This window comes from Xenopus laevis, chromosome 1L, assembly GCF_017654675.1.
Source record: "Xenopus laevis strain J_2021 chromosome 1L, Xenopus_laevis_v10.1, whole genome shotgun sequence".
Classification (NCBI taxonomy): Eukaryota; Metazoa; Chordata; class Amphibia; order Anura; family Pipidae; genus Xenopus; species Xenopus laevis.
Window position 1 is genome coordinate 177150218 of NC_054371.1, and position 14455 is coordinate 177164672.

At 38.6% G+C, this 14455-nt stretch overlaps 1 protein-coding gene across 1 annotated transcript in view; it reads right to left on the reverse strand.

Moving 5' to 3' along the window:
* Positions 1-1086: 1086 nt before the first annotated feature.
* The window catches only part of cux2.L (cut like homeobox 2 L homeolog), a 212218-nt gene continuing 198849 nt past the window's right edge, over positions 1087-14455 (reverse strand). The window contains exons 13-22 of the mRNA XM_018263487.2: positions 14039-14087; positions 13861-13960; positions 11882-12526; positions 9916-10017; positions 7612-8384; positions 7062-7221; positions 6149-6415; positions 5572-5760; positions 4192-4465; positions 1087-2166 (exon numbers count right to left, since the gene is read on the reverse strand). Of these exons, the coding sequence (XP_018118976.1) occupies positions 1350-2166; positions 4192-4465; positions 5572-5760; positions 6149-6415; positions 7062-7221; positions 7612-8384; positions 9916-10017; positions 11882-12526; positions 13861-13960; positions 14039-14087 (3376 nt within the window). The 3' untranslated portion in view covers positions 1087-1349. The remainder of the gene's footprint in view (positions 2167-4191; positions 4466-5571; positions 5761-6148; positions 6416-7061; positions 7222-7611; positions 8385-9915; positions 10018-11881; positions 12527-13860; positions 13961-14038; positions 14088-14455) is intronic.

Below are 14455 nucleotides of genomic sequence, written 5' to 3' on the forward strand. Positions count from 1 at the left end.
AAATATTGACTGGCACAGGCAAACTCTCCAGTATTTACAGCCATAATGGCTATAAACTGAGTTAACTGTCAACAACTTTACTGAAATAATGAATCAGCTGCTTTAAAACCAATTCTCATATATTTGCTGCTACACATCCTGCTCGGTGCTGCTGTTCAATGCCGTTAGAACTGAGAAAGGAAGGATTTGGTACAGGTCCCTTTTCTCATTTCTGTTAAAAAGAATGGATACTTGACATTACTGTGTCCACATAACTACCAAATGGTTTAATTTCCAAGGACAGTCCGTATATTTGTCTGCCTGCACCAGGAAAGTTTCGCACCTGGAAATAAAAATGCACCAAGTTTACCAATGATCCAATGACAAGCATTTTCAGGCCTACTATCTCTCTCAAGCTATATTTCAACATAAGGAACGTAACATGCCCTATATGGTGTATGTGACACCCCAGCCCGGGAATATCATTTTAAATGTATCTGCACCTGTGTTCTTTGAAATGTGGCATCCTTATAAATGCATCATTGCAACATACCTTCGACCTGCATTAAATACCCTGGCACAGTCACAAATAGGCAGGCCTTACAGGAAACTAGATGCGTACATCTAGATCTGAGAGTGGACTGGAGAGGATGAGGACATAGTCATAAGTGGGACAAACTGCCATTTAAGGATGTTTGTAGGAATGTTGCATTGTGTTTGAACCTCTTCAATAACCTGGGAAGTAATGTTCTGACCCTGTGCTTCCCATCTGCCATCTACACAACATATAATCACAACATAGAACTCTATGTTAAGATTTTTTTTTAAAATGGACCAATGGACCAAGAAACACTTGATGGTATCCCATTTGGAATTAAGAGTCTTTCAGACTGTTCCATTTCGGGGTGACGGGTGACAGTTGAGGGAGGAGGAGAGCTCTTGAAACATACTTCATTTGGTCGTTCTTCTAGTGCTTCAACAATGGCTTAAGTGTTATTTAATCTCATCCAGTGGCAAGCTACATTGCACCATCACTGCTACATATCCGTCACGTTATAGTTATCTGTTATCAAAGCAGCTCTGGTTGGTAATAAATTCCAAATATTATTTAATAAAATATCTAAAATGTTTATAAATATCTTTCCTTCTAAAAGAATTACTTTTTAACATGAAAACAAAGTCAATATTTTTTTTTTCATTCCATGGAATTTTGGAAGCAGTTTGTTTTTCTAAACTCCTGTTCTCATAAGCTTCTACTTCACAAAACAAGAACCATAAAATATAAATGATCCCATATAGGTTCTCTGCAAACTCTCCGCTTAACTCGGTTCCAGTTTGTTACAAAAAGATACTGCGTTTTGTTTTTTTCTTCAAAATTCCCATTCCAGGGTCTCCTCCTTATTCGCTGCTCTCTCAAGCCGGTGAATGATGTTATTTAAATTGGCCATTTTCTCATTTCTCCTCTGGTTGTTGGGACTATGTTTTGTGGATAGGTGTAATGGGGCATTGTCATTGGCAGGGTCCAGTTTATGAAGTTTTACTGACACAGTGCTAGGCAGGGATGGGGATATGGGTGCAGAACATGTAGGGACCGGGGAAACAGACATCATTAGGCCAGGGGAAGAGGCAGCTGAAGGAGAATTTAGAGACACCTCCAGGCTGCTTCGCGAACATTCTGCTGTTGACTTAAAGCTAATTGGGTCAGTCTGTGGCCGTTCTGTGTTTGTAATTTCCTTGTGAGAAGAACAGTCATGCGCACTAGATGGACGCAATTTATCATAAAAAGAACTGCTTCTTCTTAGATAATGTGGTCTCTGAAGGTCGTCACAGTGTGGGGCAATTTCATCTTCTCTATGTATTCTGCTAGGATCAGTTTCACAACACAATGTGTGTTCAGAGCTGCAAGAATCACGTTTGGAAGCGTCGTCTTTTTCTTCTTCTTCTCCTTCTTCTATGTTCTCTTTCTTAATTTCCCTTGTAGCCCCTCTCTCCCTGGTGTAACCAGCATTGTGCATTAGGTGGTCCATGTCACAAACCGGTTTCTTGTCGACATTTTCAGAGGTGGGGATGTGCAGAGCTGGATCCCTGTGTAAGGTACGTACAGATGTGAAGCTATCACAGCTGCTTGGCTCTTGATCTGTGTCATTGTCCTGCTGACCTATCAGGACCTCCCTGCGCATGCGTGATCTGAAAGAATAAACCTAACAATTATACACAAGAGCCATGCATTTCCTGTAAAATATATCCTTATAAACAGGGCTATCGATGTTATCAGATATAATTGGTGCTTAGTGATGTAACATGTATAAAATGATTCAATGGAACTTTCTATGGTCATGAAACTCCTTGGTTGACTTCTAATATGCTTATATTTTACAGTACAGTGCATTACGTTGTATCTCTATCACAGATGACATGACTGACCTTTATATATAAAGTAACAATTTATTCAGGTGCTATTAGATTTTAAAACAACCTTTGCTTAAAACCCACTTATATTCTATGATTACTTTATTATAATTTTATAAATTTTGCATTATTTATATAGAATAAATCTAGATTACACTTTACCAAAGCGGCTCAAAAGCCACTGATATTATCAGATTACTTGATTATCATTTTATAAAGTTTGCTTTATTTATATAGCATAAAACTAGATTACACTTTACCAAAGTTATGTCTCTTTGCATTGTGCTCAATTTCTAACACTAAGGGGCCGATTCACTAAGGGTCGAATATCGAGCGTTAATTAACCCTCGATATTCGACTAGGAACTAAAATCCTTCGACTTCCAATATCGAAGTCGAAGGATTTAGCGCAGATAGTTCGATCGAACGAGGAATATCCTTCGATCAAAAAAAGTTAGCCAAGCCTATGGGGACCTTCCCCATAGGCTAACATTGAGTTCGGTAGCTTTTAGATGCCGAACTAGGGGGTCAAAGTTTTTTTTAAAGAGACAGTACTTCGACTATCGGATGGTCGAATAGTCGAAAGATTTTTACTTCGAATCCTTCGATTCGTAGTCGTAGTTGAAGGTCGAAGTAGCCCATTCGATGGTCGAAGTAGCCCAAAAAAAACTTTGAAATTCTACGTTTTTTAACTTCGAATCCTTCACTCGAAGTTAGTGAATTGGCCCCCAAGCCATTCATTATAGAAATTTAATGGAACATGCACATTAATAAAATTGCAATGTGCCAGCCCACTGGCTCTTGGCTAGAATAAAAAGTCTCCAGGTTCCCAAACAAGCCCATCACACAACCAGTTATTGGGTTCTAGTTCTTCCTTCCTTCTCCCTTTTTCTTCTTTCTTCATATGGGTGTGCATGCACAGTTAAGTGAAATGCTGAAATTTAACAAAAGGCTGGCTTTTTCACTCTACTGTTCATGCATTAGAAAAAGAGGATCGCTGCTTGGTGCTCAATGAGTAGAACCCTGGCCCTGGGAAGTTTTCTGACACTGGCCCGGCGTATCAGTTAAGCGATTACAATCTCTTGGGAGTGGCTAACTGGTGGCACCCCCAGGTGATTCTGATTTTCATTGTACTTTTAGACCCACTTATCTTGGATTATAGATATATGAAATATTTTTGCAACTGTTATAGTTCAAGCAAAATCCAGGAGTGCAAATATACCTTCACATAATACTCTTCACGGTTGAACCTCTTCTACCCTCCCCTGAGAAAGCATATTCAGAGTTTGAGAAAATATGCAGAATCTTAAGCATACTCCACCACAAAGAAATATACCTTATAGTACACCAGAAGTAATTAACTTAACAATAACAGTTTTTTTCTATTGTTTAAATCTAGCTGGCAGTTGCTTTACTGCTTACATAAAAAGGAGGTCTGTTTAAGTAAGCAGTAAAGCAAATTCCAGCTACAGAAAGCGGATCATCAAACATGTTCTGTACCAGTGGTGTAAGTATGTATTAGCAAAATGTATTAGCAAACCCTGCAGATACAGAAGGCTCCGTAAGGACCTGTATGTCCCCCTCATACTCTCTCTCCTGCCTGACCTCATGCTGTCATGCTCATGGGAGGGAAATGACTTGGAAGGGGGCCCCAAAAACTTCTTGCAGAGGGCCTTTCAAGTTTGACTTACGCCACTGTACTTTACTTTATTACTAATACCTAAATATTCTTCGTAACACTTTCTCCATGCCTTTAGCCAGCACCTAGTATGCTTTACACGTAGCCTTTGTTAAATGATCTCACCTGTAGTTATGAAACCAGTTAATGACTGTGTTTGTCTTGAGGTTGAGTTGAAATGAGAGCAGCTCGATAGTTTGCTGTGATGGGTAAGGCTCCAGCTGATAAGCATTCTTTAGCGCTTCTTTTTCTTCTAACCCCAGTACCACCCTGGGCTTTTTCATCTGCAGGTGACTGTATTCTTGGGGTTGGGGGCTCGGACTCGCACACTCTGTTTTAGTGTTAGAAGATTCGCTGTCCGAACCTCCGCTGATAAGGCCATATCTACGCTTTAGGTAAGCTGCAAAACACAGAATAATATGCACTAAATCCTACTGGCCTGAGTGGACAATGATATGGGTCTTCTTAAAGAGGATCTTTAGTCGAAATCTATAATCTTTTCTAGGCTTTGGGGAATGATTATAAGGTTATTTGTAATTGCAATGCATTATTTTTTTTTTAACGGTTTTGATGCAATAATAACCTTCTAATCATTCCCCAAAGCCTAGGAAAGATTATAGATTTAGCCCATAGACCCCCTTTAAGCTGTGTGATATTTGTTATGTTCAGTTTCAAGTTATTCCACTTATTTTAATATAAAAGACTTAGGGGTTATTTATATATTATATATTTATAATTTATATATTATTTATACCTCGAATGAACTCACAACTTGAATGATTTCTTATTTAAAGGACCAGAGGAAGCGCAAGCGGAGTATCGGTAAGTTATTTCTTGATAAACACTATGCAAATTTAAAGTTAAATGTGCCTTGGTGTTTTTGGTTATGTAGAAACAATTTAAAAAAAAATAAAATAAAAAAATTCATGTTATTGGTTACTGGTCCTCGAACTCGAACCAGCAAAAACTCAAAAATATTAGAGGAAATTAACTAAATAGCTCAAATTAATTGAGTTTTCATGTGTAACCCACTGAAAAAAACATCATGCAGGCTATTAACATCTTCAAATAGTTCAAGGGCCCCCTGCCATTGACTCCTTCAATACCTCGACAGGTTTTAGATGGTGTATTTTCGGATTCGAGCTGTTTCCAGGGTCGGGGTATAATAAATCTCGAAAAATTTGAGTTTTGACCAAAGAAAAAATAATTACCTTGAAAACTCAAATTTTCACAGAAAACACAAATCGATCCTTAATAAATATATATATATATATATATATATATATATATATATATATATATATATATATATATATATATACAGTATACACACACACACCCCACTAAAATTAAATTATTTTACAATAAAAATAATATATCTGATGCTGGAATGCACTCCCTAAATATTCTCTAAATATAAGGAATTCACCTCAGAGTCACTAGCATTTAAATAATGGGGCTTTAAATTTCATTGACTGCACTTGGTATTAACATGACAGGACTCACCTTTCTTCTCCATTTTCTTCATGTCTCTGAGCCTTTCAATGTTATGAGGATCACTCAGCCATAACTGCATCCGTACAAATGGCTCTCGGCCCTTCAGGCTCAGCTTGTGCCATGGTTTGGGCCTGGACAAAAGGTCTGATACTGAACCCTGAGTAAGGCCCAAGATGCTCTCTCCAAATAATCTCTGACCTGTTCAAGAATATATTCACATTAACCAGAATGCAGCTTATTAGACAATATTATGTTACTTAATTATTATAGACACGTAGAAATGTTGTCAGAACATCTATAAGAAATGCAAATCTGCCATAGTGAAAGGAGCTGTACTAATTGTCACTTTATTATACTCAGGTGTAGGAAATCTTGCATGTTTCATCAACATAGGACATTGACATAGTTAAAGCTTCATGTTCCCTGCTCATTATCCTTTCTTGCTTATTGCAAATCTAAGGCAGCAGCCCCCTTGCATCAAATGTACATTTCCAGATGGCGTTCATAACAAATGTAAGCACTTCATATATACGTCTAGAAAAGTGTTTGCAGCCAGCTATTTAGCCTAGAAACCTCTGCACATTACCTAAGTTATTGTCCGTCAGCACCTCTTTAACTTTCTTGGTGATGGAGTAGGTGTCTAGCTCAGGAGACATGGCCACCATTTCCTGGATGCCTGAAGCCTGGTGATTTGAAAAGATTCTCCCACTAAGTGAGGAAGCAGGTCTGCTCTCTGGCTGTAGGTTTTCTTTAGTGCTCTCCAGGCTTAAGCTGAGCAGAGGGCTCTTCCCTTGTTCTGGTGGGCTTGGAGATGGTGATGGAGATGATGGGTTCTCAGAGGGACTTAAAGTGCCTACACAGAGATAACAGCTCTCATACAACATACACAAATGACTCTATCAAGCAATAACTGTCCAGCACTTGCAGAAAATATTCATAGTATGCCATAGTTTACACATTGGTGGCTAAGTTACTAAAATAATTGCTAAACTATACTAGAGCACCTAACCAGTCAGCAATTAGTACTTATAAGTCTACTACTAGTTAGAAAATTAAATATACATTATGATTGGTTGTTAAAGGTAACTATACCAGGGCAAGTTAGCACACTCTTTAGTAAATCAACCCAATGATCAAGCTGTATTCAAAGTACATATATATTCTTAACTGCAATTTTAATAAGATAGTAATGCTAGTAAACAAAAAACAATTCCCACATTCTACAAGAAATATTTACTATTCCACTTCCCAGATTTATATTAGACCACTCTAAGAGTAACCTGGGTGTAAGATTAGTCACAATTTACATATCATCAGATTATAAAGGTAATAGTTACCCCACAATCTTAAAGGGGTGGTTCACCTTTAAGTTAACTTTAAGTTGATCAAAATGGACTCTGCCTGACCAGCTTTATTAATGATTTATCAGGATAACCTTAAACTTTTCATTAAGATTTACCCCTAAAAGCATGTTTTAGTCAGAGCTGAGTAATCTGTACCTTGAGAGAGGGCTGGCTGCTGAATAATTCCTTGGCCCAGTTGATCAGTTAGCCAGAGCTGCATGCGAATGAACGGTTCACGACCCTTTTGGGTGAGTTTGCTCCAGGGTTTGGGCCTGGATAACATATCACTCACGCTGCCTTGAGATAATCCAAGAACCTAAATGATAATAAATAGATTAATCACGGTAAATAACTTGCATTATAGGGCAAAAATGTGTTTCATACTATAATTGTTCTATAAATGTCTTTAATTTGGTTACTATTGATGGCAACTAATAAAGTAAATAGTAGCATGTAAAGGATGATGTGATCAGACCTGACCAATCTAAAAGTTAATAAAGGCTTGAAAGTCTGATTATTTTGTGCCCACAAATTGTACAAAGGTTGCCAGTAAATAGCCAAAACTGGCCAGATTGATCCTTTATGACCTATTTTGCCATTTTATTGCATACATGTATTTTAAGTTCGCTCAACATATATTGGAATTAAGTAAACTAATTACAGGGTAAAGTACAGACTTGGATATGGCATTATACAGCCTGGGTACCTTTTCTCCAAAGATTCTTTGGCAGATGCCATTTTTTGCCAACTTTTCCTTGACCTGCCTAGTAAGGTCCAGTGTATCGACTTCCCTGTACATGTACATCTCATACTGTTCTGGAGTCAGAGGCGGCACTGTGGGCTTGAGATTCCTTGGTACGTAGGAAGGATAATAAGAAAGACGATTTATGTTCTGTTGGTCAAGGCTTCCAGCTTCCGTTTTCACCTCCACCGCCTTGTGAGCGTCATCAGCCTTTGTTATTTCTTCCTCACTGGGAGCAGTCTCACAGTTATCTGGTCGTCTCCATGGTCTGCCATTGACCATACCTGAGTAACTGGAAGATGATGATGACAGCGAAGGGGAAACTGACATCAAGGGGCGACTCAAGAGGTTTCTTTCTGTTGCCCAGTGCTGGTCAAAGTATGATCCTGCATCACCAATCTCGGTTTTCACTTTGCGTATTATGCTCTGCACAAAAGCCGCAGGAGACAGCACACTTAGCGGGGTCTGGAGGGAGGTGGAGCTGGTAACAAATGTACCCTCTTCCTGTTTAATATGGATGCGAGCAGCATTATGTGTTGACGGTGTAAGGATGGGTCGTTCTGCTGGTGGGGTGTTTATAGACCTATGGCTGTTGCCTGACTCAATTTCTAACAGCACCTGCTGCTGAGCCTGCATTTCCCTTCGTGCCTGCTCCAAGATACTCTTAATGGCATCCTCTGAACTGTTGGTGGTGCTGGAAGATGATGATAAAGGGGCATTTGAGCCTTTTGTGTCACCTGCATAAAAATAAAAAGCAATTACATAAAGTGCAAAAAATGTGAGCAAGACCAGGCAACATCATTTTCTATACAAGGGGAAACTTACACTGTTGCACTCTTTTAATTGAACTAAAATAAGGGACAGAGGTTTATATTAACATAATTTAAAATAGTACAATTAATAAGACTTCAAAGATCATCAAAACCAACCCTCTCATTATTCTTATAACTCCCTTCTAGATAATCTACAATAACCAGAAGCAGACTCTATGGAATTCAAAGGGGAAATTCACTTGTATGAGATTTTTGGGGACTTAGTGTGAATGAGAGAGTTTACTCTGTTATAAATATGCCCTTAGAATATCCTTTACAAGTGAAATGAGAGCAGCAGAATTTTCCCCTTGTGACCTGTGGCTCAGTTTTAATACCTATGCCCCATGAAGTCACAATCCAAGGTCAAGGAGTCTATGGCAGTAGAATTTAGCTGTGAGAGGCCTAGTTGCTGTGTTTACAGACAGTCTACTGCACAGACAGAGACAATAATGGATAAGGTTGTGCACTTACATATGTTTAGGGGTTTTGATAAATTGTATATGGTGAGGGAGTTTAACAGTCATTTTGTCTATAGCTTGCATTGATCTTGCATATTTTCTTATCAAGTCTTAAGCAGTCAGCCAACACCATGTTTGTCTATTGTTGGCTGGACTGTACACCTGCCAACCACTGACCATTGAAAAACAAATGACAAAATAAGATTTGTAGTTTTACAGGTTTAACATTAGGTGGCAGTAGAAGACTTGGGTACTCTGATACCTTCCCTGGGATATAACCAGACGAATACAGAAAATAGGCTCATGCAACTTTAACTCAACATACGCTCCGATAAACTAACTTATCGATTTGGACCTTACATAGTGTATGTATGAAAATCTTGCAATATACATGGCCAAGGCCGGATTTACATAGTGAGCGCCCCTAGGCCCACTGCCATTGGTCGCCCCTGTCCCGTCCCCTTTATTCTTGCAAATTGTTATCATTGGGACCGGAGCAATGGGGATTGGCGCACAGGAAATTAAAAAAATGATTGTATCTCCAGTGTATCCCCAGTGTTTTTGAACCAATGTGGGTGTGGTTGGGCAGCATGCTACCCCCTAAAATCCTGCCGCCTCAGGCCCGGGCCTTGGTGGCCTTTCCACAAATCCGGGCATGTACATGGCTGAACACACGTGAATCTGCAAGGCACACAGCTAAATCAATAACATAACTTACATCTATATGGTTCAACTGTTGTGTTCTAAGTGAGCCTCCCTAACTGCTATTGATCCAGAGGACGGTGAAAACCCCCATATGAAGTCTCATAGGGGAAATTTTACTTCCTGAGTCCAAGATGGCAATGGGGCACTCCCTAAATCAATTTTATACTAGAAGCTATTCTCAGTAACGCTGTATCTTTCCACTTTTTAGAAAGGTAACTCATAACTGAAACACATATTACACATGGCTGAACTCACAGTGGAATCTCATGCTGCACATGAGATGCCAAACTCACCTCCTTTTTGTGACTGAATCTCCTTTTTTGCCTGTTCCAGGATATTTTTTATGGCATCGTCTGAACCTGTTTCTGGAGTTCTAATTCTTGGTGTAATGCTTCCTGTCAAAACAGCAGCGAGCAGAACAGATCAGTCACTTACCTAAAAGCTCAGCACATACCATTGCTGCAAACTAAAACAAGGCAAAGCTGCACAGCTCACCGTAATACAATGAACGTCAGGCTGACAAAATACATTCATTTTAGTTCTCATCATAGTGAGTGAATGTTATACTCAGCAACAGCAGGCAAAGGGAATAAGACTTGAGAAACTCAAGTATTAATGTTATTCTTTTCCAAAATCAAATATGCTTTGCCAGGAAAAAAGCAGTAAAGGGCATATTTAGTGCAGCCTCCAACTTTCTATCTCACAGATAATGATTCTATGGTATTACAAAGTGAAAACGGTATTGTTCCGAGACACTTCCAATATACACACTGCCCTCCTTCCATCCATCTTGTAATGACTGGTGGCTATACTCTTCCAGGTCACACTCTAATAGCAGATAATACACAGGTGTTGATGGCAAATTTTCCATGAATCTAGATGATACTGCTCAGTTTTCTCCAGCCCTTGGTAGTTCAGTCTGTAATGATACAGTTGGAGGAACAGGTGCCAAATGTGGTACTACTTCTTGTCTGTAAGACCATCATTTTTCACATATGCAGTAAAAAGGTGAATATAGAGATTACCACAGTTCACGACAGAGGAATTACATGTTCTGGATTCACTTCTATTGGATATCCAATTGCTCTGTTTCCAGAAATATTATCCTAAACAATTAAGTGAGGTGGGGAGTTGCCTACTGGTAACCTCTGATTGTTATACTGGGGCATATTTATTAAATTTAAAAAAATCTTTCAACCACATGGAAATGGAAACTTTTCCCAGTACCCCACAGGGGCCCCACACCAACTTGGCCATGCCAGCTAACTTAATACTGTATCATTTTACTGGAGCTTGGCGCAATATTAAACTTAATGGAGGGTATTTACTGTAGGAGTCAGTTGATACTCATGAATAGTTATTTTGGCAGAAATCTCTGTGCTGAAATTTGTGAGCTCAACAGAAATTTGTGAGCTCAACGGTTGGCCTAAATCTGGGCAGTCCAAATGACAGCACTCTAATGGATTTTGGTGGCTGTCAAGGAACAAACCTCTTTGTAATGTATGTTTGCTTAATGGAAAGCACCAACAGAATTCCCCCAGCAGGCTTGGCAGGCAAAAGCTAATTTTTAATGTAAGCTAAATAGAAGCTGTCGGCTCTTAAGGTGTATATGTGTAAAATATCATTCATTACCTTTATATAGGTAAAGCTGGCCATACATTTAAAGGAACAGTTCAGTGTGAAAATAAAAACTGGATAAATAGAAAATAAAAACTGGATAAATAGTGCAAAATAAAAAATGTTTCTAAAATAGTTAGTTAGCCAAAAATGTAATGTATAAAGACTGGAGTGACTGGATGTGTAACATAATAGCCAGAACACTACTTCCTGCTTTGCAGCTCTCTTTGTTTCTACTGACTGGTTACCCTGGTTACCAGGCAGTAACCAATCAGAGACTTGAGGGGGGGCACATGGGTCATATCTGTTGCTTTTGAATCTGAGCTGAGTTAGTTAAGCCTTTATTCATTAAATTTTAACTAACTATATCAGAAACATTTTTATTTTGCACTATTTATCCAGTTTTTATTTTCTATTTATCCAGTTTTATTTTCACACTGAACTGTTCCTTTAAAGATCTGCTTGTTTGATGCTTGGCTTCGTGATGAGGGCCACATCAACAAACGAATGTGGTCCTCGTCTCAACAGGAATTTTAAACCTATACATGGTCAGATAAGCTGCTGACATGGTCTGGAAGGACCAGATTGGAATACTTCAAATTCATTAAGGATTAAGGGCCCAAACTAAAAGAAACCACTCACCTCTTTGTCGCACCTGAATGGTTCTTAGTGCAAGGACATTCTGTTCATCAGACAAAAACTGCTTCATTTTAATAAAAGGTTCCTTCCCTTTAACAGTTAGCTTCCTCCAAGGTTTGGGTCGGGCCAGGATTTCGCTCACTGAACCCTGAGAGAGGCCCAGGACATAATGTCCAAAAACACGTTGTCCAATATTATGTTTTAGCAGCTGCTCTTTAACTTGGAATGCAATTTCAGATGTTTCTATATGTTCCTCGTCTGCTGAGCTGGAATTGCTGACCTCTGACTGATCACTGAGTGGGCTTGAGTCATTATTAACAGTGGCTGAATGGTGGTTTGGCAGCAAAGTGGACTTTACTGAGTAGAATGAAGATGGGAATGAAAGCAAAGTGTTATTTTCACTCTTGACCACCGGTGACATCATTTGCTTCTTTAAAGATGCCTCTCCGGGCAGCTGCTCACTAGTTTTGGGGAAGGTAGAGGAGATAGTTCTTAGTCCAACATGAGCAGCTGATTCCTGCAGGCACTGAGAAGAGCTTGGTGTTACAGCTTCATCGCTTGTTTGGAATGATGTCCGGGGGGAAGTGGAATAGGGTCTCTCTGCTCCAAGGCTCTGTTTCATAGAGTCATCTTCTGAGTGATCCTCCTCTAGAAATGACATTAACAGCACCAAACAAACACAAGAAGAGACTAAAGCACTTTAATATGTAGATATATATATATATGCATATATACAGGTCATGTAACTCCGAGGTAACTTCTAATATCCTCATATTTTGCAACTGGGGGTACTTTATTTATTATAATACACAAGTTTCAGTGAGTCATGTGACAGAAATGACATCAGAACTCACCGTTTATAACTGATGACATCAGAACTCACTGTTTATAAGGATATGATTTACAAGATATTTATGTCTTTTAGTATTATAATGCTTATAAACAAAAATTTGTGTCATAATCAGTTTATTAAAGGTGCTTATTGACATCATTTGTGCCTCATGACTTACTAAAACTCGCATCATTAATACAAAACAATGTACTGTGCTCTGAAAGCCTTGTGCCTTTATAACAGGGCATGGAACTCCTCTGTTACTGTCAATATCTTTATAGTTTACAATAGGTAAAACATTATTCCATATTTATTGGCAAAATATGTGCCTCACAAGGTGCAATGTGGTAAAGGGCAAATAGTATGTTTAATGTACAGCAACTTGTGGCAACCCACTGGGTATTTGGTAAATGCTACCTGTTGGTTGGTTGCTAAAGGTTAATAAACATGGAACAAGCAGGTGCTATTACATTACTCTCCTATATATAAGATACAAAGATGGTGCTCACTATGGGCTATGGTAATCAAAGGGTAAAAGTTAACCACATTTCCCATGGTACTAAACAGTTCTACATTTACTTCATATAGGGGTTTTAGCTAAATATATTTACCAATGGGTGAAGATGGTTCACCTTTTGATAAATATGCACAGAAACATTCATTACAACTAATTAGAGAGCCGTGAGTTCCCCTCTGGTAAACTCTATTTCACCTGTGCATATAGTTATATAGTTATAGTTACATAGTTATAGTTACATAGTTATAGTTACATAGTTAAATTGGGTTGAAAAAAGACAAAGTCCATCAAGTTGAACCCCTCCAAATGAAAACCCAGCATCCATACACACACCCCTCCCTACTTTTAATTAAATTCTACTGTATATACCCATACCTATACTAACTATAGAGCTTAGTATCACAATAGCCTTATATGTCCCTACATAGCCTGAAAAAATGAAATATAGCTCTTACATTTACTATAGGAAGCAAACTGAATACCATGTTTCTGTAGCTGTTATTGAACTACATGTCCCAGGAGCATTAAGAGCTACAGATAAGCTATGCCTGCACAACACTAAAAATGTGTCCACATAGATACTATGGCATGGCCTACATGGTTCAAAGCCAATCTGAACATGCACATACATACCATTGCTGGGTAGAGTGCTCTGCTTCTCTAATACATAACTCTGAGATGGGAAAAATGCTTCCTTTGCTATCAACAAGGAATCCTCTGGCATGGAAGTTTCCTGCAAATATTATGTGGATGATTTTACTGCTATGTATGCAAAATCATCATCTTTCTATTTATTATAGTGTCTACTAACCTGGGAAATGGTGCAATTTGCAGAGGCTGACTTCATTGCTTTCAATATGCTGTTAAAAAAAAGTTAGATTTTAACAATTGATATAGAACCCTTTATAGAAGCCCTATTGTACACTAATATATGAAATACTGTTGTTCTGATAGTAGACTGATGTTTGCTAATGTCCATGATCCCTTAAAACTAAAAATGAATGTTTGTCTGGCTGATAATTTCATCTTTATTGTAACGGGCTGCATGATATCTGACAGAGCCTGCCTTCTGCTCACATGATTTGTGTTAAATGATTTTATAGTGCAAGAAGCCACTAGAATTGAACTGAGGTCACTCGTAGATTGGAAGAGGCTGCATTAACCTGCTAGCAGGTCTAACCTTGGTCTAACCATGCTGCTGCCTTTGTGGGGGGTATAATTTGAGTGT